General features: G+C 44.2%; 1 protein-coding gene across 12 annotated transcripts in view; it reads left to right on the top strand.

The window, feature by feature from the left end:
• The window catches only part of CFAP95 (cilia and flagella associated protein 95), a 126,943-nt gene that overhangs the window by 6,570 nt on the left and 95,154 nt on the right, over nucleotides 1-25,219 (top strand). For all 12 annotated transcript variants that reach the window (XR_016237022.1, XM_002708236.6, XM_051846483.3 and 9 more), the window contains exon 2: nucleotides 23,249-23,357. Coding sequence is in view for 10 of the 12 variants with exons in the window: in XM_002708236.6 (XP_002708282.3) it covers nucleotides 23,249-23,357 (109 nt within the window). In the remaining 2 variants the exon portion in view is untranslated. The remainder of the gene's footprint in view (nucleotides 1-23,248; nucleotides 23,358-25,219) is intronic.

Genomic DNA, 25,219 nt, shown 5'->3' with positions numbered 1-25,219 from the left:
ATGTATTTGTAATTTCAATTACTTTTCTTCCTTGCCTGAGCCCTAAATTACAGAACCTGGGCATTTCACTCCCCCTTTCTTGGAAACAGAAAAAGAAGGGGAATAAAGGAAGCAGAAGAAAATGTGGTGATAATTGTGGGTTAGAGAACTTCCCAGTCTTAAAGATTTTTACACGAATCAATTGGTCGGGTGTGATCAACTAGAACAAAAGAGGAAAACTCATCTCTCTGTTGGACTCTGTGGACAGGGGGCTCTGATCTATTTCTCGCTCAGTGGAAGACTCAGTACCCATGCACCAGGCTATCATTAGGGTGCTTCATAGAACAGAAAGTGTCTGCAGTTTCTTATTTACTGTATAATTCTCCATATATATATATATATATTTTAAAGCTTGGACTTGGGCTTGGTACAGCATCACTTTTTTTTTAATAGAGCTTTATTTTATTTATTTGAAAGAGTTACAGAGACAGGTAGAGCCAGAGAGGGAGAGAGAGGCCTTCCATCTGCTGGTTCACTCCCCAGATGGCCGCAACAGCCAGAGCTGTGCCGATCTGAAGCCAGGAGCCAGGAGCTTCTTCCGAGTCTCCCACGTGGGTGCAGGGGACCAAGGACTTGGTCCATCTTCTACTGCTTTCCCAGGCCATGGCAGAGAGCTGGATGGGAAGAGGAGCAGCCGGGACTAGAACCGGTGCCCATATCAGATGCAGGTGCTTCAGGCCAGGGCTGTAACCACTGTGCCACAGCGCCAGCCCCCTCCCTGTGTCTAATTCACAGTCTCCTTGGGCATTAATCTGAAAGCACATAGAGGACCAAACTAGAGTTACATAGATCTTTGCTAGCCAGGAACTCCATTTCTCTTTTCTTTCTTTCCTCTATTTTCTGAGAGGTGAAGAGAGCTAGTCCATTCCCCAAATGTCTACAATGGGAGCTGGGAGCTGGGAACTGGGAGCTAGAACCTGGACTTGAACCTATGCACTCTGATTCGGAACATGAGTGTTTTAATCACTAGGCCAGATACCTAACCTTCATCTCCAGCACACATTCAAGACTGGGCTAAAAAGGCAATAAACAAAAACAGCCAACTAAAGCCCTTGGCTGCAGCCTGCCCCTCTGCTGAAATCAATAAAGGCCTCCCCTCTTAATAATCCTCCCTCTTTGTAGACTCAAATCAGACAAAAGCATGTTAGCTCTTATTTTGTGCACATTTAAAATACATTTGGTTAGATAGTTTTCATATACACAGCATGCAATTAAAACTGAAACAAGAGGCCTTAAAGGAGTGTGCGTGTGTGTATAAAATTATTTGATAGTCTTACTATTTTTATTTGGTAGTATATTATTATTTGGTAATATCAATATATATTATTTGAAAGAGAGAAAATATTGATACCCTATCCTCTGGTTCACTCCCCAAAAGGCACTGCAGGCTAGGGCCTTTGTTACATACTTAACAAAGCCTTGAGGTGAAAGACTACAGTGTATCACAAATCCAGAGTAAAACCAGAGTTGATCTTCACAAGCAGGATCCTAAAGCAACAGGACAGCAGTGAATCATGGTGGGTGACCACTGTGTAAGTGAGCTTGAGAGGGTGGAGCACAGTACACCTGCCAGTTAGAATGGCAGAGAATTTAAAAGCGGGAGCTGAACTTGTGCTGTTTCTGCTTGCAGCACATCAAGTGCTGTCAGGGACTGACAGGTGCTAAGAGATGTTGAGATAATGTAGGGACAAATGATATTTACATTTGAGATATTTTTATTTCTTGATTCAAACTCAAAAAAATTAACTCCAGATTATAATATCACATAAGCGTTGCAGATGATGGAATAGTTGAGCAAAGACGTGGAAATATATTCACTTTATAGTGGGTAATATAATTAGAAATTTGCATACAACTCAGATGTCTATATAAAATTTATTTTCTAAAAGCTGTCTTCATAACTTTTCAACTGTTGGCTACTAGAAAAAAATCAAGCACACCAATTAAAGCCTATCTCTTTGAGTTTAGACAGCTTGTTTGAAGTTAAAATAGTCTCTTTCAGAACAATGCCCACTCTTTCTGAGTCCCTCCTCCTCCACCTTCTTCCCCCAGTGCCATCTGTGTGTGCTCAAGCCATGGAGGTTCTGTGATGTTTGACGGTGGAGGAGAGAGGACTCCAGATCCAAGTGTCAGTCTTTGTCCTTGTTCGCCTCATCCTGGTCTGGTGGCTGTGCCTGCTGTTGATGAATCTGTGATTTGTGGATAATCTTACTTGTTTGTTGAGGGCCTGGAATCTCTTTTTACAGACTTGGTCTCATTTTTTTCTTGCTGCTACTGCAGATCCATGTGTCAGTTGTCCTCCACAACCCCCTTACCTACACTGGTCACCCAACACCACTGTGGGGGAGGCACCTCTTCTCTCAACGTGGAGGCTTGCTGCCATCCCAAGGACATTCCACTCAGCTTCTATCTAACTGCCCTGTAGAGAGGGTGGGCATTGGCTGAGGTTTTTTGTGAGAGTGTATTTCTGTTGGCCTAAGACTTAACACTAGCATTTCTGTCACCCTCTGTCTTTTAGCTACACTGCCATATGGTGTGAAAGTATGAGAGGGAGAGATCACTCAATAGGACAGCAAGCAAGAGAGGTCCAGGGGTCAGGCTTGCTCTTTTACATCACCCTACTCTCAGGAAATAATTAAGATTCCTTGAGAGCTGCATTGATTTTGCTGTGGCTTGGGTATGGTTTGTGCGTGTCCCCCAGATTTCATGTGCTGGAAGCTTGGTCTCCGTTGTGGCGATGATGGGAGATGGTGTGGAACCTTGAAGAGGTGGAGTCTGGTTGGAAGTGATTGGGTCATTGGAGGTACTACTGTTGGAGAGGATCAATATAGTTCTCATGGAAGCCTTGTTAATTCTAATCTCTTTCCAGTCTCTCTGGCTCCAGTACCACTGTGTGGTCTCTGCCTCTTGCCTGGACTCCTGCTGTATTGCCATCTTCCATGATGCCACCCTCCTGGGGCCCTCACCAGAGGCTGCACACCTGGGGCCTCCTGATCTTGGGCTTTCAGTCTTTAAAACTGTGAGCTACCCAAGCCTCTTTTCTTTCTTTGTCACTCACTAAAGCTCAGGTATTTTTTATAGTCATGGAAAATGGACTAATAATAAATATCTTTTGAGGGTGTTAGCTCCAGTGACCTACTGAGTTCCCATGAGGCCCCACTCCTTCACAATCCCAGCCTTCAACATTGCCACACTGAGGACCAGACTTCCAGCACGTGGAACTCTGGGGGTCTACCCTCAAGCCAGAACCACACCATAGCTGTGCCTTCTTCAGAAATTCACTTAGAAATCACCCTTCATGTGCTGGAATTGTCACCTTCTGGTTCTTGTTGTTCATAGAAGCTTCCAGAATTTAGAATACCTGTTACTTCTCAGCAATGCCTGGCTTTCAAAGGAAAAAAAAAAACACTCGAGACTCAAAAATTTCCTTTTGTCAGTCAAATTAATCATCAGTGCTTTATTTTTTCATATTTTTGGTGAAAGATTCCTAACTTACCAAAACAAATGTGGATTCCTCTGATTTATAAAAGCAAATATTAAAGAGAGCTCAGAAAAGTATGAATATGAATATTTAAAAATATACTTTCATTAGAAATAAGGAGCCACTGTTTGGGGGCTGGCATTGCGTCATAATTGGTAAAACCATTGCCTGTGATGCACCAGTTGGAGTCCAGCTGCTCCACTTTTGATCTGGCTCCCTGCTAATGTGCCTGGGAAAGCAGTGGAAGATGGCCCAAGTGCTTGGGTCCTTGCACCCACATGGGAGACTCAGAGGAAGCTCCTGGCGTCTGCCTGGTTCTGCCCTGGTCATGGCAGCCATTTGGGGAGTGAACCAGTGGATGGAAGACCTCTCTCTCTCTCTTTCTCTGTAACTCAGCCCTTCAAATAAATAAATATCTGTTTTTAAAAAAAGAATTATAAAAGCAATATATAGAATCTCTCTTTGGTTAAAAATATCTATCTGCATTTTAAAGAGACTAGAAATATATTCACCATATAACACAAAAAGTATTATCAGATGGTAAATTTATGGATTATTTGTCCTTTTCTTTTCTCTCTTTGCTACTTTTATGATTTCCATAGTGAACATGCATTATTTTCATAAGAATAAAGGGAAATTGCTTAATTTTTTATATCATTCTCTGCAGCTTTTCCCCTGAAGCAAACATTCTCTAAACAATCAGAATGTAGACACACTGCTTAATTTCTCTCAGAGCCTGAGTCATCCTTCATGGTTTATTATGAGTCTTTTTAAAATATCTTTTTAATTGCTAGTTTATGTTGGGTAAAAAGGGAGTGATGCTATCCACATTCATTTGGTTTAACTACCCTTTCATTCTTGTCTGCATTCTATAATGGTAGATCCTACGCCACAGTTATTTTTAATCTAATCCTACATTCTTATTCTTCAACGTACGCACATTACCTACAAATGCTTTTGAATGGAATAGTTTTTGAGGCATGAGCTCTATTTGCTTTTTTCAAGATGAAATCCAGGAGACCCTGCCTTTTTAGCCCTGACCACATTTTTTTTTTTCAATTCTAGTTTCTTCATACAATTCCAATCAAATGCTTTTTCTGAAAACTGGTGCCATGATTTTGTGTTATGGTTTCTCAACCTAACTGGCATTGATGGAAATAAAGGAGTTTTGTGTACAAGATGAACCCTTGGGAGGCAGAGGACCCAGAACAGACACTTCCCCATGTGAGCTCACTTGGATTAAGAAAGATTCTTGCTGTACTTAAGTGCCTCTAACTCCAACCCACTCCCTCCTCAATGACCAATTTCTGAACTGTAAGCCATCAGAGCTGTCTCATTGCCATATGCTGGTGTAGTATCTTCTTCTTTTTTTTTTTTTTTAAAAGATTTATTTATTTATTTATTTGAAAGTGAGAATTACACAGAGAGAGAAGGAGAGGCACATAGAGAGAGCGAGGTCTTCCATTCCTGGTTCACTCCCCAGATGGCCACAACAACTGGAGCTGGGCTGATCCGAAACCAGGAGCTTCTTCCGGGTCTCCCACGTGGGTGCAGGGGCCCAAGGACTTGGGGCATCTTCTGCTGTCTTTCCAGGCCTTAGCAGAGTGGCATCTGAAATGGAACAGCCAGAACTCGAACCAGCACCCATATGGGATGCCAGCACTGCAGGTGGCAGCCACAGCGCTGGCCCCTATAGTATCTTCTAACAGAGAGCCTCGAGCCAGACCCACAGAAAATCTGTCTTCTGCCTTACTGGCAATCTCTTTCCAGATAAGACTGTAGGGGTTGAAGGAGGAGGTAATAAGAATGTGGGGCTTCATGACATTTTGATAATGGGATGTTCAGGCTATGGATCTGGAGCACTCATGCTTACTAGTGTTGTTAGAGGAACTTTTCTGCACTCCCCAGGAAACCCACCACCACATTGGTACCCTTTTCTCTATATTCTGTCAGAGTATAGTGACAGATATGCAGCTTTCATGAGCCTAACTAGAGAGAATGAAGACTTTTTTTTTTAAAAAAAGTATTTATTTATTTATTCAGAAGGTAGAATTACAAAGAGGCAGAGAGAGAAAGAAAGGTCTTCCATCCACTGGTTCACTCCCCAAATGGCCATAATGGCCAGAGCTGGGCCAATCTGAAGCCAGGAGCCATGAGCTCCTTCCTGGTCTCCCATGTGGGTACAGGGGCCCAAGGATTTGGGTCATCCTCTACTGCTTTCCCAGGCCACAGCAGAAAGATGGATTGGAAGTGGAGCAGCTAGGACTCCAACAGGTGCCCATATGGGATGCTGGCACTGCAGGTGGCAGCTTTACTTGCTATGCCACAGTGCTAGGCCCACTAGGTTCTTGATATTCATGGATGGTTGACTACTGGATAAGAAGAAGGGCAGGAAAACAACTGGATCTTAGGAACAAGTGGCATGGGGGCTGCGAATGCTAGCAGGTCTCCTGCCATCTCTCTTCTTCGTGTGTGTGCTCCACCTTATCATGGAAGAATTTGGGAAACATAGCTGCTGCAGATCTGGAATGCATACCTTACATCTTCGTCTTACAGAGAAAGGTTGGCATGAAGGTTTTCTCAATTCTGAATCTAGAAGTTTCATGTCAATTATCTGTCCTTGGGACAGATTTCTTTTTGGGGTCTTCAGACTGGGCAAGGTCAAATGGAAATATAGCTGCATTAAGATGGAATTCTGCTATTTCAAGCACCCATATATAGCACGTGTCTAGAATATAATCTGTTAATATACTGAGAGTTTCCTACATTCATTGTTACTTTGACTTTAAACTGACCTTCACCCACTAATCTGCACCTACCCAGTAAAGTTTTCAAAAAATTGCCTTAGATGTAACAGGTGAAAAAAGAAATTTTGTATAGAGATTAGGTGAATATATCTTTGAATGTTTTAGAGCAGTTAGTTATGAATCAGCTTTCATCTTCTGCTACTGTTTTTGATTGACACTAATCTTTTCTTACCATCTCCATTATTTCATTTTGAAATACAATTAAATTTTAATTCCTATTAGTCACACTGTGCATTTTCTGTATTTTGGTTTAACTAAGTTTTCATGCATTAACAACATAATTAATTGGCAGAAATATTATACAATGTTTCTTTGGTAAGACATTACATGCTTACTCAGATTATTCTAGGTTCCATTTTAAGAAGAATTAATATAATGCCATTTGCTTATTACTAAGTAAATTTTGTGGCAAAGAATTTACCCTTTTATATGAAGTGATAGGAAGAAGAGTATTTTGAAATTAAAATGTAAGAACAAATGTGACATTTTTAAAAGCTTGGAAGAACTCTGAATTGCTTAGCCAGGAGCCAGAAGCATTAAATGAACTTGAAAAAAAAAAAAAAACCAACAGATTTAAACAAAGTTAATCTTCTCTTCACATGAAGACCTTGTTTTTTGAATGCCATTGATTAAAAATATATTTATTGAGTCATTTCTTTATCATAGGCACTCTGCTGATTGGGGATTTGACAGTGACTAAGAGGTCTTCCTTGCTTTAAAGAGGTCAAAGATGACCCTAAGATGGAAGTGGAGGGGGCTAACCAACTGGTTACAATGCACTGTGATATGCATTAGGGATATGCAGTGTGCTCAGGGAGCATCCAAGAGGAGCACTTATCTTAGATTTGTTGGACTGAGAAGTTTTCATAGGGGAGGTTCACTTAGCCCCTAGGATATACAAAGAGAACAAAAGTATGATGCATTCATTGTTGACTGAGGATCAGTACTACCTCTTCCCCAAGAGTCTTTGGAAGTACTTGTGGATATTTTTTGTTGCATACTGCTGGCATCTTATGATGTGAAGTGTATGATTGTAAGAATTGTGACTCTTAATCCTAGGAATGGCCATAGAATCTCGACAGCCTTTATGCATCTAACTATGTGACATCTAATTTTCACATGCATAAAACTATGGCCAGATGGGTGGGAGCAACAGAGCTCATATGTCATGGAGGGTAAACACATTAAGGTTAGATGGTTTGTGCATGGCCATCTATAGCAAGAGTGTGAACAAAATACCCCCGATGGATCCAATAATAGGTCCAGTCACAGAAGGGAAATTCCCCACTCACTGTTGTGTAAGAATCCTTGACTTCAGAGCTCAGTGGCACCTACCTTCCTTGCAGGCATGCATGCCAATAAAGCAACCAGTGGGCCATCACAGGCAATCTTCTGGAGGTGAAGATACTGTAACCTTCCATCCAGACCTAGAAAAAAAATCAGTGTTATTTTATGAATTATTAGAAAAAAAAACTAGTCTGGGTAAATTGCATGATTGTTTAGTTGGAATTTTACTTTGTATGTTAAGCAATCCTATATAGAAACAAGTAGTTTGGGGAGGCCACCTCTGGTTGGCTGAGAGTTATGTCAAAGCCCATGTAGTATGTGTAATGTGATAGGTCTTCCCCTGTCAGTTCTGACAGATGAGCAGGTCAAGGCATGTCAAATGTCCTCCCTGACATCCTGGCACAAGTAAGAAATGTTTTCCCACTGTACAGCCATCTGGGCCTTCTCCTGCCCTGGGGCTAACTCTTTTGCTCTTTGCCAACTTCTTTTGTTTCTTCCTTACAAATCATCTATTCAGACTTTTTGTCCCTATCAGGGGACATTTTGGTACATTGGTTTTCTTAGGAAGGTATATCTCTCATCTAGCTTTCCAAGTAATTTGCATAGAGTAATGTCTTTAATGCTTCAATTTTGTCTTCTTTTTCGATGGTTATATCTGTTTTTTAAACAATTTATTAAGATACAACTCGTATACCAGTCACCCTTTTAAAGTGTCTACTTCAGTGGTTTTAGTATATTCGCAGGGTCATGCATCTATTACCATAATCAATTTTGGAACATTTTCATTACTCCTAAAATAAATCCTGATCCCTTTAGTCCTTACTTACAAACCTATCCCAACCTTCAAGCCCTAATCAAGCACAAATTATTTTCTGTCTCTATAGATTTGCTTATACTGGACATTTCATATAAACAGAATCATATAATAAACGGCCCTTTGTGACTCAGCATAATGTTTCCAAAGCTCCTCTGTGTTATGGCATGATTGTGCTTCATTTCTTTTTTAAAAAATAGATTTTATTTATTTCAAAGGCAGAGTTACAGAGAGAGAGAGAAAGAGAGAGAGAGAAGAGGGAGACAGACAGCCAGAGAGATCTTCCATCTCTGGTTCACTCTCTAAATGGCTGCACCAGCCAGGGCTGCACCAGGCAGAAGCCAGGAGCCTGGAACTCATCTGGGTCTCCATGCTGCTGCTTTTCCAGATGCATTTTCAGGGAGTTGGATCAGAAAGTGGGTCAGCCAGGATCTCAATCTGTGCTCATATGGGATGCTGGCGTCCCAGGGCACTTAACCCACTGGGCTACAATGCCAGCCCCACTTCATTTCTTTTTATTACTTAATATTATTATACTATATGGACATGATATCCTTTGGTTTTGCTTGTACACGCCCAATTCTTTACCTTTTTAAAAAATTTAAAAAAAAATTTTTTTGACAGGCAGAGTGGACAGTGAAAGAGAGAGAGAGAGAGAGAGAGAGAAAGGTCTTCCTTTTCCGTTGGTTCAACCTCCAATGGCCTCCGTGGCTGGCACGCTGCGGCCGGTGCACCATGCTGATCCGAAACCAGGAGCCAGGTGCTTCTCCTGGTCTCCCAAGGGGTGCAGGGCCCAAGGACTTGGGCCATCCTCCACTGCACTCCTGGGTCACAGCAGAGAGCTGGCCTGGAAGAGGAGCAACCAGGACAGAACCCGGCACCCCGACAGGGACTAGAACCCAGGGTGCCGGCGCCACAGGCAGAGGATTAGCCTACTGAGCCACAGCGCTGGCCCCAATTCTTTATCTTGATTTGTTAATTTATTTGTTTCTTGCTTGGTTCTGTTTCTTTTTAACTCACCAATTTTCTTTTGAATTATTCTATCATTCTGATTCCTTTTGGTTTTCTTGTTTGTACTTGAATTTTTCCTCAGTTACCTCATTTCATATTTCATATTTTAGCGAACAAATCAAGGTGCAAACAGGGTTTATTTCACATTAACATATCAACTGGAGTTTTTGTCAAATAAATAAGGAATTCTTTAAATCAAAACCTCCTTCCTCACTTGTTGGCCAATCCAGGGAACAAACCAGAGGAGATGTCAGTGCATGGGAGGAGGTGGGGGCAGGAGGATACAAGGAAGAGAGTGAGGGGCTGGCAGTAGCTTTCGGTTAGCACACAGGGCCAGGACCCTTCCCAGCCTACCCAGCAGTAGGCAAATGGTGTGAACGGACAGACACGCATTGTTCAGTCGCAGTTAAGAAGAACTGTCTGGAGGGAAAACAAATTTCAGAAACCCTCGCAGGAAGCCAGAGGGCTTCCTCCCCAGTCACAGTGGCCTTTCCCTGGAAACACAGGGTAAGCTCCCCAAGTCACAGTGGTGGCAACAGAATAAGCACAGACAAGCACAGGCGGCTGGGTGTGACTGGGGCTGCAGCGCTGCCGAGTGGCGTGTGGGCAGAGAGCTGGGACAGTGGGCTTCTGTGGCTGTGAGAGAGACCAGTGCATGGAATGTGTCAGGACCTGCGGGCAAGACACGTGGCTGCTCTTGTAGGAGCTCCCGGAGTTGAGTGCAAGGTGGCCACCAGACCGAGGGAGCAGTGGTCAGTCTCTCCGTGGGGAGAAGATACTAGAGCCAAACGGGAACCAGGGCGACATCCGGTGCTGCTGAGGAAAGCCCCAGAGCCGGTAAAGAGGGAAGCACGACTGAGCAACGGTGGGCCCTGAGCTAGTGGGGACAGCTGTGGGCGCCAGTAGGGAGGCCAGTTCCCGGGAACTATTTGGAAGCAGACCTGGGGGCGGAACAGCCCCTGGGAAGAGGTGGGAAGGAGTGGTGAGAGTGAGAGACAGGGTCTACTCTTGTTTTCTATGGAGGGCTTTCAGGGGCTCGTGGGCATGCACACACATTGTGGGCCTTGCCTGGGTTGTAATAGGCAGAGGTGGCTGCTTCTGCGGCCATAGTCTGTGCTTCAGGAATGGGGGACATACGGGCCGCTGATCCGTAGGGTGGGGAACGTGTCCGGTAACCACGTCCTTCGCGGTAGCCCCTGTGGAACTCTTGAGATGTCCAAGCTCAGTGGCGCCCCCTGCTGTGGTCACCTTGTTTGAGGTTGAGCTTTCCTAGCCACCCCGGCTGTGGGGCTTTGGCCCTGGAGTTTGCAGCAAATACAGGCTGCTTGATCTCCTTAGGCCTTCATCAGATAAGATGGCATCCTAAAGGACTGCATGGTATCCTTCCTGCTGGACAGAAGGATGACCCACTAAGGAGTCTTGGTCCTTTGGAAGGCTTCTGGCACATTCTTGGTATCATTGAACGTTAAGGTCCACGTGGTCATAGGACATTAGGATGCTCTCAGTGTTTTTTTTTTTTTTTTTAAGATTTTTATTTATTTGAGTTATAGAGAGAGACAGAGAGAGAGAGAGAGAGAGAGAGAGAGATCTTCCATCCGCTGCTTCACTCCCCAGATGGCTGCAATGGCCTGAGCTGTGCCAATCTGAAGCCAGGAGCTTCTTCAGGGTCTCCCACGTAGGTGCAGGGGCCCAAGGACTTGGGCCATCTTCTACTGCTTTCCCAGGCCGTAATAAAGAGCTGGATTGGAAGAGGAGCAGCCAGAACTAGAACCGGCGCCAATATAGGATGCCGGTGCTTCAGGCCAGAGCATTAACCCACTGCGCCACAGCACCGGCCCTACTCTCAGTGTTGTTGACAATCACTCTGCCTCCATCCAAGTGATTCTTGCTGAAATTCTTTTAAAAATGTTACTAATTTCTAGTTTTATTACTTTGCACAGATCATATAATTTATATTTTTAAAATGAAATTAATTATTGGTGAAAGTTCAGTGTATCCTTGGAGTTGTATTCTATAGGCAAGTCATCAGATATTGGTTTCTGTCTTGTTTCATGTACAATCTGTATTTATCCATTCATTCAAGGGAAATGATCCTAATTCTGTGTAGCTACAGATCCAAAGACTTGGATCTGCTTATATTATGGCTTTTCTACCAAGTCTAGATGTGGTTCTGTTAGTTGAAAAACCTATGTGGGAAACATTTAAAAGCCCCACATTTCTGGAGTCTCTCATTTCCCTTTAATTCTTCTTGTAAGCCAGCCAGTTTCCTGAATTTGTCTCTTTTTCCTTTTAAATAACTTACAAGAATGCCCAATGGAAATTCACACAGAGAATTAACAACTGCTCTCCAGTCTCTTTCTCGATCTCACTAGGTACATGACTCGATTTATCATTTACTGTGGCTATTGAATGTTTGGCCTTTGAAATTTTCTGTTTTTTTCTACCTGGCTTTTAACCAACACCACATACTTTAGGTTTTTGTTACAGCAGCATCCACCTAACTTCTGGAACTAATTTATGTGTTAGACAAGGCTGAGCTGAATCTGTGTTAAAAAACAATCCACTGAATCTCAGTGGCTTATCTCAAAAAGGTGTATCCCCTGCTCATCCAGGGTTGGCTCCAGGCTTTTAGTGAAGGGTGGACACTCCTCTGTGTAGGTACTCTGGGACTTGGGGTGATTGGGATGGTGCCCTCAAAACTCTTACTGAAATCTAATTGCCCGTGTGAGGAGATTGGGAGATGGGGTCTTTAAGAGGTGGTTTGGGCCGGCGCCACGGCTCGCTAGGCTAATCCTCTGCCTGCGGTGCTGGCACACCAGGTTCTAGTCCCAGTCGGGGCACCGGATTCTGTCCCGGTTGCCCCTCTTCCAGGCCAGCTCTCTGCTGTGGCCAGGGAGTGCAGTGGAGGATGGCAAGTCCTTGGGCCCTGCACCCCATGGGAGACCAGGATAAGTACCTGGCTCCTGCCATCGGATCAGCGCGGTGCGCCGGCCACAGCGCGCCCGCCGTGGCGGCCATTGGAGGGTGAACCAACGGCAAAGGAAGACCTTTCTCTCTGTCTCTCTCTCTCATTGTCCACTCTGCCTGTCAAAAAAAAAAAAAAAAAAAAAAAAAAAAAAAAAAAGAGGTGGTTTGATCATAAGTACGCCATCCTCATGCTAATGCCATTGTCATGAGACTAAGTTGGGTGTCTTGGGAAACAAAAAAACTCTTCCTTCTCTCTCCCGCTGTCTCATGCGTTCTCACCATGTGCTGCCTTCTGTCATGTTGTGATGGTAAGAGAGCTCACCTGGTACTACCGTCTTGCTATTGGGTTCACAGCCTCATAGCCGCCTTTATTTATTGTGAGATAGATGTTTCTCTCTTTCTCAGTTACCTGGTTTATGGTATGCTGTTGTAGCAGTAGAAAATGGACAAAGTCATTTTCAAAAGAAAGTCATCCATGGCTGTGGCAGGGAAAGAAAGTGTGGAGAATTATACAAGAGCCTTCCCTGTCAGCCCAGGGAGGACACATGTGATTTCTGCATATTTATTTTATAGGCCAGAGCTAGTTGAATGTCCCAACTAATCACAAGATGTTGGGGATTTTTATCTCTTGTTTTCCTAGGAAAGTCGGAAAAATTGTGTTGGTGGACACAACATCTATGACATATGGAAGACTCTTAGAAAAACCTGCCTTCCAAATGATATAGATCACCCCCAAAAACTGCTTGAAGGAGTTGCCATAGAACCCACTAAACTGGGTCCACTCATCTGACATGTAGAAAGCCAACCACTGACAGCAGGGGGCAGGCATGGGGTGGAAAAAAGGAAGCATTTATTGCAAAACTCAGAGCAAGGAGTCAGGAGCTACCACTGATGCCTGGGCTCCATGGAGGGTTAGAGGGGAAGGTTCTCATGATGGAAATTAGGGTTAAGAATTGTGTTTTCAGGGCTGGCGCTGTGGCATAGCAGGTAAAGCTGCCACGTACAGTGCCGGCATCCCATATGGGTGCTGGTTCGAGACCCAGCTGCTCCACTTCCAATCCAGCTCTCTCTGCTATGGCCTGGGAAAGCCAAATTCTTGGGCCCCTGCATCTGCATGGGAGACCCAGAAGAAGCTACTGGCTTCTGGCTTTGGATCTTCACAGCTCTGTCCATTGCAGCCAATTGGGGAATAACCAGTGGATGGAAGACTTCTCTCTCTGCCTCTCCTTCTCTCTGTGTAACTCTGACTTTTGAATACATGGATAAATCTTTAAAAAAAAAAAAAAAAAGAATTGCATGTTCAGCTTGTGTCTAAGTTCCTGGTTGGTTATGGACTTCCTTGATAAGGCTGGGATATTGTGTTCTTTATGATGGAAAACTGGGCTTCCATCAGTCTGGCAGTCACATGCAGGTGGTAGTTACTTCCTGTCCTGGGCCTGCAGTTCTGCAAAAAGAAATCAGTTGATTCAACAGTGACTATTAGAAAAATAAATGACCTCATGAGTCTGGGGATAGCTGTACCACTCCCTCAATTCAGTGAGTTAATATTGGTAAGAAGTTGACTGAATAAAAAATATAGTACAAGGATATTCTGGGCTGAAGGAGAGAGGTTGGGGGGCTGGGACCTGATGCTATCCAGCCTCTGTATTCAAGGCACTGTATAGGGGCTTCACTAATAGGGTTCTGGAGCTATGCTTTCCCTGTAACCATGAAGAACCTGGACCTGCAGCCTTGAAGCCTTGCCCATGTGTGGTGTTTTCAATAACAGGACAGCAGCACTCACGTTTGGTGTTTGAAGGTACTGTATATACTTCAGATCATGTGGGCTTTTACCAAAAATCAGCCTGGAAATTCCTCCTTGGCTTTTCTGCTCTTTAAACTTTTAATGTGTTGAGAAAATTTTTTTCTATTTGTTTTTTGTTTTTGTTTTTAGAATTTTGAGATAACATCTTTTCATTTACATTGTAGTCGAAGGCTTAATGCTCCACTAAGTAAGGAGTTCAACAAGTAAAAAGGAAAAAGACTATAGTGAAGCAAGAATCTAGGAAAAGGCAGAAAACAATAATCAAATAAAAAGATGTCAATTTTACTCATACACAGTACATTTTAAAAGTCATAGAACATTAAAACTAAAGTAATATATCATTCTTCTTTTTTAAGATTAATTTTTATTTATTTGAAAGGCAGAGTTACAGAGAGACAGAGGCAGAGAGAGAGAGGTCTTCCATCCACTGGTTCACTCCCCAAATGACCACAATGGCCAGAGCTGCGCTGATCTGAAACCAGGAGCCAGGAGCTTCTTCTGGGTCTCCCACACGGGTACAGGGGCCCAAGAACTTGGGCCATTTTCCACTGCTTTCCCAGGCCATAGCAGAGAGCTAGATCAGGAGAGGAGCATCCAGGACTCGAACTGGTGCCCATATGGGATGCTAGCATTGCAGGTGGCAGCTTTACTCGCTACTCCATAATGCCAGCCCCAGTATATCATTCTTTTTTTTTTTTAAGATTTATTTATTTATATGAAAGTCAGATTTACACACAGAGAGAAGGAGAGGCGGGTAGAGAGAGAGAGAGAGAGAGAGGTCTTCCATCCACTGGCTCACTCCCCAGTTGGCTGCAATGGCTGGAGCTGGGATGATCCGAAGCCAGGAGCCAGGAGCTTCTTCCAGGTCTCCCATGTGGGTGCAGGAGCCCAAGGACTTGGGCCATCTTCTGCCTTTCCAGGCCTTAGCAGAGCTGGATCAGAAGTGGTGCAGCTGGGACTCGAACTGGTGCCCATATGGGATGCCGGCACTGTGGGCGGAGGCTTTACTTGCTACTCCACAGCACTGTCGCCAGCCTAGTATATCCTCCTTAACAATTTGCTTGACAAACAGTTAAAACAAAGTTTCACAAAACAGTATATTTTCAGCAAAACTGATACACACAGGATTTCCTTTTTTTTTTGTTTTTTTTTGATTTTGATTATTTTTAAATTGCAGCTCTCACATGTAAGGGAGAAAATGTGGTATTTTTCTTCTGTATTTGGCTTATTTCACTCAATGCAATTTCCTCTAGTTCCAACATTTTTATACAAGTGATAGAATTTCATTCTTTTTTTTTTTTTTTTTTTTTTGACAGGCAGAGTGGACGGTGAGAGAGAGAGAGAAAGGTCTTCCTTTTGCTGTTGGTTCACCCTCCAATGGCCGCCACGGCTGGCGCACTGCGGCCGGCGCACCACGCTGATCCAATGGCAGGTGCCAGGTGCTTCTCCTGGTCTGCCATGGGGTGCAGGGCCCAAGCACTTGGGCCATCCTCCACTGCACTCCCTGGCCACAGCAGAGGGCTGGCCTGGAAGAGGGGCAACCGGGACTAGAACCCAGTGTGCCGGCACTGCAGGCAGAGGATTAGCCTAGTGAGCTGTAGCACCAGCCAAATTTCATTCCTTTTTATAGCTGAATAATATTCTATTTGTGTGTGTGTGTGCGCGTGCCACATTTTCTTCTTCGTTCATCTGATGATAGACACCTTTGTTGATTCCATATTGTAGCTATTGTGAATAGTGCTGCTGTTACTTGATGGGCAGTTACTGCTTTGATAAAATGTGTTCCTGTCACCCAATAGTGAGACTGCTGCATCATTTCTTTTTCTTTTCTTTTTTCCTTTTTTTTTTTTTTTTAAGATTAGCTTCTTCATTTGAGAGGCAAAGTTACAGTCAGAGAGAAGTGATGTGGGAAAGCTTAGATAATTTTGAGTTCATGAGCTGGAAGCCACATCTCCTTTGCCCTGTGTTGCCATGTTCAACTACCTGTCAATCAGGGGGTCCCTCCTCAGGAAGTACCTCCTCTTACCCTGATGTGGGGGTGGTACCACGTAAACACTTCCATTTTTCTAAGCTCATAAGAAAGCTAAGAGGACCGGAAGCTCTCACTCCTCATGGACTCAGGATGAGCAGAGCAGGGTATGGTAATTCCCTTTCTTTGGCCCATTCCCCCTTAATAAAGCCCTAATGGGCCTGTATTTTTCTCACTTTGTAAATAAAGTTTTTCACACTGCATGCCATGTGATATGGGCCTATATTTAGAATTCTTCTCAAAGTAAAAGGCAAGAACCTGGAAAGTCATTTAGGCCCATAACCAGCCCATAACAGTGGGAGAGACATGGAGGTCTTCCATCTGCTGATTTACTCCCCAAATGGCCTGAGCTGGGCTGATCCCAGAGCCAGGAGCAAGGAGATTTTCCCAGGTCTCGCACATGGGTGCAGTGGCCCAAGCATTTGGGCCATGTTCCACGGCTTTCCTAGGTCATTAGCAGTGAGCTGGATGGGAAGTGGAACAACTGGGATGTGAACCAACACTATTATGGGATGCTGGCACAGTGCCAGCCCCACCCAAGCTGCATAATTTCTAGTTTAAAAAAATCTCCATACTGTTATCTCAGTGGCTGTGCTAATTTGCATTCCCACCAGCAATGTATAACAATTCCATTTTCGGGACCGGTGCTGTGGCGTAGCGGGTAAAGCCGCTGCCTACGACGCCGGCATGCCATATGGGCGCCAGTTTGTGTCCCGGCTACTCCACTTCCTTTCCAGCTCTCTGCTATGGCCTGGGAAAGCAATGGAAGATGGTCCAAGCCCTTGGGCCCCTGCACCCACGTGGGAAACACAGATGAATCTCCTGGCTCCTCGCTTTGGATCGGCGGAGCTCTGGCTGTTGCAGCCAATTGAGGAGTGAACCAAAGCCAGGAGCCAGGAGCTTCTTCCTGGTCTCCCACACTGGAGCAGGGGCCCAAGTCCTTGAGCCATCCTTCACTGCTTTCCCGAGCCATAGCAGAGAGCTGGAAAAGAAGTGGAACAGCAGTACCGTGCCCATATGGGATGCCGGCACGGCAGGTGGTGGCTTTACCTGCTGTGCTACAGTGCAGGCCCCTGTATGTGGAAATGGATAGACTGAATCTCAGATTTATTCGGGAAGTCAAAAGATTTTGAAGGAGAAGATCAGTAGTAGATCATTTGCATCACCTTGTTGTCGTTGTTGTTGTTTTCTGTCCGTTTTTGGTGAAAGTTTATTTGCAAGTTCCCGCTGCTGTGCTGTCTCATTGCACTTCCTGTCTGCACTGCTTCCACTCAGCTTGGACTGCAACTGGCTGCCTTCAGTAGCCTTTGCACTTGGTGTCAACTGGGAATTTTAACCTAAATGTTGCCAAAAATCTAGTTTGCTTGTCATTTTTCCATTTCCTTTGTTGCTTTTGAATGATTTCCAGGAAGAACAGGAGAAAATGTGCATTTGTGTAGCTACATTCATAATGGAAGTCTGTTTGGACTCTAGATTCTCTTCCTGAAGAAAGGTTTTTCATTTGTTTCTAATGTAAATGTAGGGAATTGCTCTGAAAGCAAGGAACCTTTGCATTATCATGGAGTGTGCATTAAAACGGGCCTCAGCTCACTTAAGATCTTTTGATCTTGTTCTGTAGTAAGTGATTCACATGAAGAATTCACATGTAATATGAAGACTGTTGGGCCAAGAACTTGAATAGGTAATAAGGTGTTTGTCTTCCTTTTGTTTTGGAGCCGGGTTATTGCCCTCCATGCCACTCCATGCCAGATCCACTGTCCAAGCGCTGTGTGTAGTCCAGTAATTGCTAATGTCTGGTGTGCTTTTAAAAGGTCTCTCTTTACTTCCTCTTTCTACCACCTGGAGTATATTTGGCAGGGAAGGGAGGATCAAAGAAATTCTAAGACTGGGATTGGAAGAGAATAGATCCCATTGTCTAAATCCAGGGGCTGGGGAGGGGAAGAATTTCCTCATCCTGGTTTGATCAGATCAGCCCTGGTTGTCACCTCTGCCTGCTCACTTAGCGTCTTACTCCCCTCTGAAGTGCCCCAGGTAGGCTAAGCAATTATAATGTCACCTGTTTAATACTCCTCCCTTCAGTTATTTTTAGCGTTGTGTGTTTGGCAGTTAATCAGACTGACAACACATATTTAACATTTAAGATGTTAGAAAAGACAAAGTCTCCCACTGCCGTATTCCTTTTGTTTCTCCCCTATGTTCTCCGTAGATTCTCCTGCTTTTGAAGATTTTCTGCATAGAAACATCTTGACAGTGATGGGTTTTATTTACGTACCATTCAACACACGTTGAGTGAAGTAAATGACTTATCTGTCTTGTCAAATAGTTTTCTTTTGAGTGTGGTTTAGGCTTGAAATTCTATGGTTTCATGATGGCAAAATGCACAGATCGCATACAGCATGAGACATGTTGAAAAACAAAGTCCCTCTTCACACATTTGCAGTGTCACTGTTGACCCTAAGAGCGTAAGGTTTTCTTCATGATTCAGCAAATACATCTAAAAGTCTTCATTTGTCATTTTGATAGATATGCCACCAAATAACAAGACCTTGGCATGTAAATCATTTATTGGCCCATGAACTCTTTAGGGGGGTTGTCAAATGTGTCTTTGTAGTCTTTGATTCTATTGGTCTCATGCTGTTAATGTGTCAGGAAATACAGCTGACTGCCAAGGGGGATTTTTTTTAAAGGCCTAGATAGCAGATGATCATAAAACCTAACAGAAAAGGTGTCTTTCTCTTCTCATTTGGGCTCCATTTACATCCAAAAATACAATAGCTGACAGTGTGTGAATTACATTAATAATTCTAAAATCTAAAGTTAATATATTCTGCCATCTGGAGTTATAACTAAACATTTTTAACATCTTAAAAATCTGCAAAGAAAATGTGTCTCTTGTCAAGGAACCAGAAGCTAGCATTTGCTCAGTTTCTCATTGTTTTCACGTCAGATATTGCTCGGATTGAAACCCCTCTGCCGTCAGTGTTAGGCTTCCGGATGCTGAGTTTGCCCATTCAGGAGGGAGATTTATAGTTTCCTTCAGAGCCAAGTTGGTGTGGCCAAGGACGAGCATCTCTATGTGCATAATCATCCCCTCTTGATGTGTGCTTCTGCAGACTGAGCCAGGAGACTCTTTATTTTTATGGTCATGCTTGAAAGCCTTTGCTTTCAGCATTTATATGAACGTGACAGTAACAAAATGAGAGTATTCAATCTGTCCATCAAGATTTAATGAGCATTTACATTGTGTCAGGCTGTGCTAGTCACAAAGACCACCAAGACGAATCAAAAATCATCCCTGTGTCTAGAACACTCTCAGGCTAATGAGAAGGCAGCTGCCTTGGTGAATGATTACAAAGCAACGTGGAGGTGCAGCATTGATAGAGACCGGTTTCTTTGTAAACCCCCACAGTGCTTTCCCTCCTAGACACGGGAACACAAACACTACAGTGTGACTTGGTCCACTCCCCTTCGAGAATCCCACGGCCTAACTCCACCGACAGGGAGCTGGCCCTCTGGCCAGGGGCAGCCGGGGGGAAGCTGTAAGTCCCCGATTGACCTGTGGCTCTGGATTTGAATTTGTGCAGTCCTGCTACTTGCTTGTGTGCGTTTCCGCAGGAAGGGCTCACAGGTCTGATTTGACCTGCAGTCGCTCAGCTCTTATGGAGGGAAGCCTGACTCCCAAAGTAGCGCAGAGGGATTCCGCAGGTCACCTTGACAAGGCATGACTTGGGACTATATTAAGTTAGGCCCAGGGGGAAACAGACAGAACAGGGTCTGGAGGGCTTGGGTGGCTGTAGGGTTGTTGGCCAGGAGCCATATACTAACTGGATATTGATCTGTCCTGAATGTGGACCTGCTTATGCTTGATCCTACTGGATTTTTATTGAGTTTAACCCTCTTTGAATCATTCCAAGTGGTATGTCTGACAACAGGATCTTGATTCCAAATTCCTTTTTATACAATTTGCAACTTAATTTCTATCCCATCAGCCCTTTCCCCATTTCTAATTCTATTCATAGTCTTAAAAGACAGTTTAGTTTAATAATTAAAAAAAAAAAAACTAGTTTAAAAAAATTTAGTGGCCGGTGCTGCGGCTCACTAGGCTAATCCTCCGCCTTGCGGTGCCGGTTCTAGTTCCGGTCGGGTTCTAGTTCCGGTCGGGGTGCTGGATTCTGTCCCGGTTGCCCCTCTTCCAGGCCAGCTCTCTGCTGTGGCCAGGGAGTGCAGTGGAGGATGGCCCAAGTACTTGGGCCCTGCACCCCTTGGCAGACCAGGAGACCAGGATAAGTACCTGGCTCCTGCCATCGGATCAGCGCAGTGCACCGGCCGCAGCACGCTGGCCGCGGCGGCCATTGGAGGGTGAACCAACGGCAAAGGAAGACCTTTCTCTCCGTCTCTCTCTCTCTCACTGTCCACTCTGCCTGTCAAAAAAAAAATTTAGTTTAACAAAAAATTTTAGTGTAACAAAAATTAATGTAAAAGATCTAATTGGCTGTTATTTGTGATACTAAAATTGGGCAGCATTTCATTTTATGAAGTGGAATGGGTGTCCCATTGAGCTGAGCAGAGAAATTGGCTTCATAGACAGAGCAGGCTGAAGAAAGCAGCAGCAGAGAACAGAAAGTGACTTGGTCAATCTAATGTTACCAAGCGTTCAGACGAGAGGAGACTTCCTCATCTCCCTGACTCAGGTAGACCAGGGTCTCCTGCTTTTTGAAAAACTGGCCTATGTCCTAGTTCAGTTTGATTATATCACTCTTAGCGCAAGTTCTGGTCTGGTCTGCTGGAAATTAGTCTGAACCAATGGCTGCCTGCGGACACTAACAATTGCCATACAGTTTCTCTCGCAGAAGCATGAAGAAGCAAGTTCATCTACTTGAGTTAAGGATGTCCTAGATAAGGTCTTCTCATAAAGAAAGAGCCATGGTATCAGCTCTGGGCTGGACAGAGCAAGGTCCTCAAGCAGAAGCAAGCCTGCTTCTCAGGGGAAATCCTGGCCCTTGCTGGCAGGAAGCTGTTCATGTCCCCTTCCAGCAAGAATGTGAGCCTGTGTCTGCCCTTCTGATCTCAGAGAAACAGCTCTTCCCCCAGTCAGCCACAAGGAATACCTGTGTTCAAGCATCTTTGGCCTTGGACTGACTGCTGACCATGTCTTGACAAATTAATATCTGCAAAAGACGGCTGTGTCTAGACAAGGGCTGGTCAGTGATGATGTTTTTACTAATTCAAGGGGGACACCAATGAGTGCTGTGGGAATGCAGCACCAGGGCTGAGCTCCGACGCAGCAGGGTCAGGTAGGTTATCTGGTCTTTAAGGGCCTCTTTACTTGGATGCCCCACCGCACTGTACATTTTCCTTAAATTACTGTCCCTTTTCTCTGGCCAGACTGTAAAGGCAGAGACTGCCCCACCCTCATTATATCCCCTGCACCAGCAAAATGCATGGCATATGGTTAGTTCCTTAGTCTATTTTTTGTTGCTGTAACAGAGTGTCTGAGACTGAGTGATTTTATTATTATTATTATTATTTATTTGACAGAGTTAGACAGTGAGAGAGAGAGAGACAGAGAGAAAGGTCTTCCTTCCGTTGGTTCACTCCCCAAATGGCCACTATGACTGGAGATACGCCGATCAGAAGCCAGGAGCCAGGTGCTTCCTCCTGGTCTCCCATGCAGGTGCAGGGCCCAAGGACTTGGGCCATCCTCCACTGCCTTCCCAGGCCACAGCAGAGACTGGAAGAGGAGCAACCGGGACTAGAACCCGGCGCCCATATGGGATGCCAGCACCGCAGGCAGAGGATTAACCTAGTGCGACACGGTGCCGGCCCTGAGACTAAGTGATTTATAAAGGAAAGAAGTTTGTGTAGTTCTTAATTCTGGAGGCTGAAAGTTCAAGACTGGGTTGGTACATCTGGTTGGAGCCGTCTGCTGTGTTTTCGCATGGCTAAAAACTGGGTGACAAGGGCAGAAGAGGGAAAACAGGAGAAGTAGCCACACCTTCTTCTCTGTAGCTCATCTAGTCCCGTGAGAGTGAGGACTCACCACCCTGTGGAGGTCAGTCCCAAGAGAGAGGCTTGAATCCTTCATGATGGCCTCATTACCTCTCAGAGGCTACAGCTTCCAACTCCACCAAAATGGCAGTCACATTAGGATGATGGGTTTCAGAGAGAGAAAGCATAAGCAAACCACAGCCTGTGAGTACTTAACCACATTTGCTGAATGAGTAAGTGGATGCATGAGTTTGTGGCTAGTTGAGTACCCCGTGTAGGATCCCAGCTCTGTATCCCGTAATAGCCAGGCCCCATCTTGGGGCTGCTTGGGCTCATCTTCCTGTATCTCAGCCAAGAAGGCTCTGTGAAAACAGCTACTTCTGTTTCCAGCCTTGTCATTTCCATTCGCCTTCCCTGTCCCTGAATCCCCCTTTTATTATTCTTCACCACCCTTTTAGTCAAGATGTTTGGAATAATTTTCCCCTTCCATTTACATTTTTACAAACTGTTCACCCCCCCCCCCCCAGCTTATGTTTAATTGTCAGCTTCCTTTAGACTGACTTTAGAAGCAGGAAGCACAGGTTATAAATCAATATGAACCAATACTTTGCTGTCTCATTTTGAAAAAAATTGTAATTAAAATTCATGGTAGAAAGAATTTCTGAAGTGGCAAGTTGCCTTTCTAAGATATTACCATGTTCTTTTTTAGAATTTACTCTTGGTAACTAATCCACATTATTAAATAAGATTCAGTTCATTGGAGTCATTGAATAATTACTCTGCTGGGTAAGTAGCATTTTTGCAATATTATTAGTTTTATCACATGTGCTTAGTTGCTTTTAGGAAGTAGCCTCACCATTACTTGAAAAGAGCTAGAAAATATGGGCCACAAATTCAATAAAATTGTAATTAAAGCAATGCCACAAATGTAATCCATTTTGCTGGGTAATTTTAAAAAATTTAAATGCAATACATGATAAATAAGCTTTATCCCTTAATGAACTTTTCATTTTGTCTTAAGGCACCGGGACAGAGAAGCTTTTCCCAAAGATTATGATATAGAGAGTTCCACGGAAGTGAAAAAGCTGTGCAATTCAACATATTGGCGACTTGGAACTGATGAGCCCCCGGTGAGTCCTTGCTGGTAATTTCTTTGTTTAGGTCTGGATTCTTTGTCATAATGAAGCATGAGCCAGTGAAAGGATGAGCATTTTTCAGCACCGCCTCTCATTAGTCACATTAGTTACCCGGGCAGGTAATGCAGCCCAATCATTTTAACTATAGAAGGTACTGGCTTCTTAAGGTTATTGTGGAAGTTACATGAAGTAAAGCAAGTGAAATGCTGAACACCGTGCCAGGCACATAGCAAGTGCTCAAAGAATGCTTACTGTTGTTGTGGTGCTGTTGTACTGTCTCCAGTAACTCCTTGAACCCCCATGATAACCTGTGGAGTAAGTGTTATAACATCTATTTTATAGAGGAGGGGACAAAGATTCCTAGAGGTCAAAGCAAGTCAGGTAAAAGCACATGGGTAAAGAGTGGCAGAGTGAGAGTCTGAACCCAGATCTTTGATTTTAAGCCTTTTGTTGTCTTAAGGTACTGGAGTTGGGAGTATTTAAAGCATTACTTAATATTCTCATAGTGTTTGCATGACTTAGTAACAAAAAGAATATTCATTGCATAGATAATCCCAGTTTGAACTGCTATGAGTGGTGTGGGTAACTAGCCCCAGGCAGCATGAGGCAGGAACTCACCTCTTCAATGACCCCAAATTGTGTCCCACACTGTGAGGAGCTTTGGGGCTAGCGGCAAACTCAGTCCAGTCTTTGAGGATGACCTTGTGGCTGGGAAAGCTGGCTATTTGACAGAACAGATGGGAACATGATAAGAAGACAGGGTTTTTAAAAAATCACATTCTGCTCCCAAAGATTGGGCTAGTTTCAAACCAGCTTTTGAAGCAGGCCAGGCCCAAGAAGGATCTGTAATTCTACACTGGACATTATTCTAGAAGATCCTCTGTTCTCCAGGACGATGGAGATTGATTAGCTTAGAATAGCAGGTCTATGCCTTCTCTTCCTCTTACTGTTGCAGTAGACAGAGAGTAACAAGGACAGCATGAAAAATGGGGCTGAGTGGGGGGTAATGTAAAGTTACAGCTGCCTGGGTATGGAAAGAGGAACCAAGACAACTCTAAAGCAAGACATTCTCTTCCCCACCATGCTGCGCCCCCTATTGACAACGCTCCCTCAATATCTTCAACTGCTCGGATTTCCCTGTTGCTCTGCAGCCCGAAAGCCAGGCAATCTCTTGTTTTCCCCACCCTTTTGCCCTCTGCAGCAGTGGTCATTAGCCAGCATGTGGATGGAGCTCTTGAGTCTGAAGCCCAACTCAGCCAATAGCCACCCTGTTGTGCTCCCCACCAGACCCAGCATAACCTTACTTTCTTAAGCATGGGACTGTGGTCAGGATCAGAGAAAGCTGGATAAGACAGGCGTTGCCTGGCATGAATTGAGCGTCTTTGGCTCTTAAAAAATATATTTGTTTTTGATTATTAAGTTAAGAAATTTTTGGTCTCTGGGTTGGGGCAGGCAGTGAGATGCAGTGAAATCTGAGGGGTGGAATCTTCAGATTTTCCTGCTTCCATGTTCCATGCATTGTAGCCATCAGGCCTCAGGTTTCATAGAGGATGTGTAAGTAACCAGTGGCGCTGCCCTTTTCCATGGCGTTTTATGCTTGGGCATTGAAACCCAGGCCTTCCTCTACTACGTTTGGAGTGTATTAGATAGGAAGGAAAACAGGCCGAGGAGCCACATTTTTCTTGAAACTGCTATTCTCTTAACTTAATAGTAACATTTTTTTCCCTGTTGATTCTCTGTGTGTAAAACAGTGGCTCATCTATCTTGTTTCTTCTTTACAATAACAAAGCTTTCAATTTGGCAAGAAATATGTTATTCCAGTTCTATACCTAGACTTCCAGGTCTTGGCTCCACCA

The sequence above is a fragment of the Oryctolagus cuniculus genome, chromosome 1 (assembly GCF_051225735.1).
Source record: "Oryctolagus cuniculus isolate XC-2025 breed Fujian yellow rabbit chromosome 1, ASM5122573v1, whole genome shotgun sequence".
In the NCBI taxonomy this organism is placed as follows: Eukaryota; Metazoa; Chordata; class Mammalia; order Lagomorpha; family Leporidae; genus Oryctolagus; species Oryctolagus cuniculus.
This window is presented reverse-complemented; position numbering and strand designations above follow the sequence as displayed.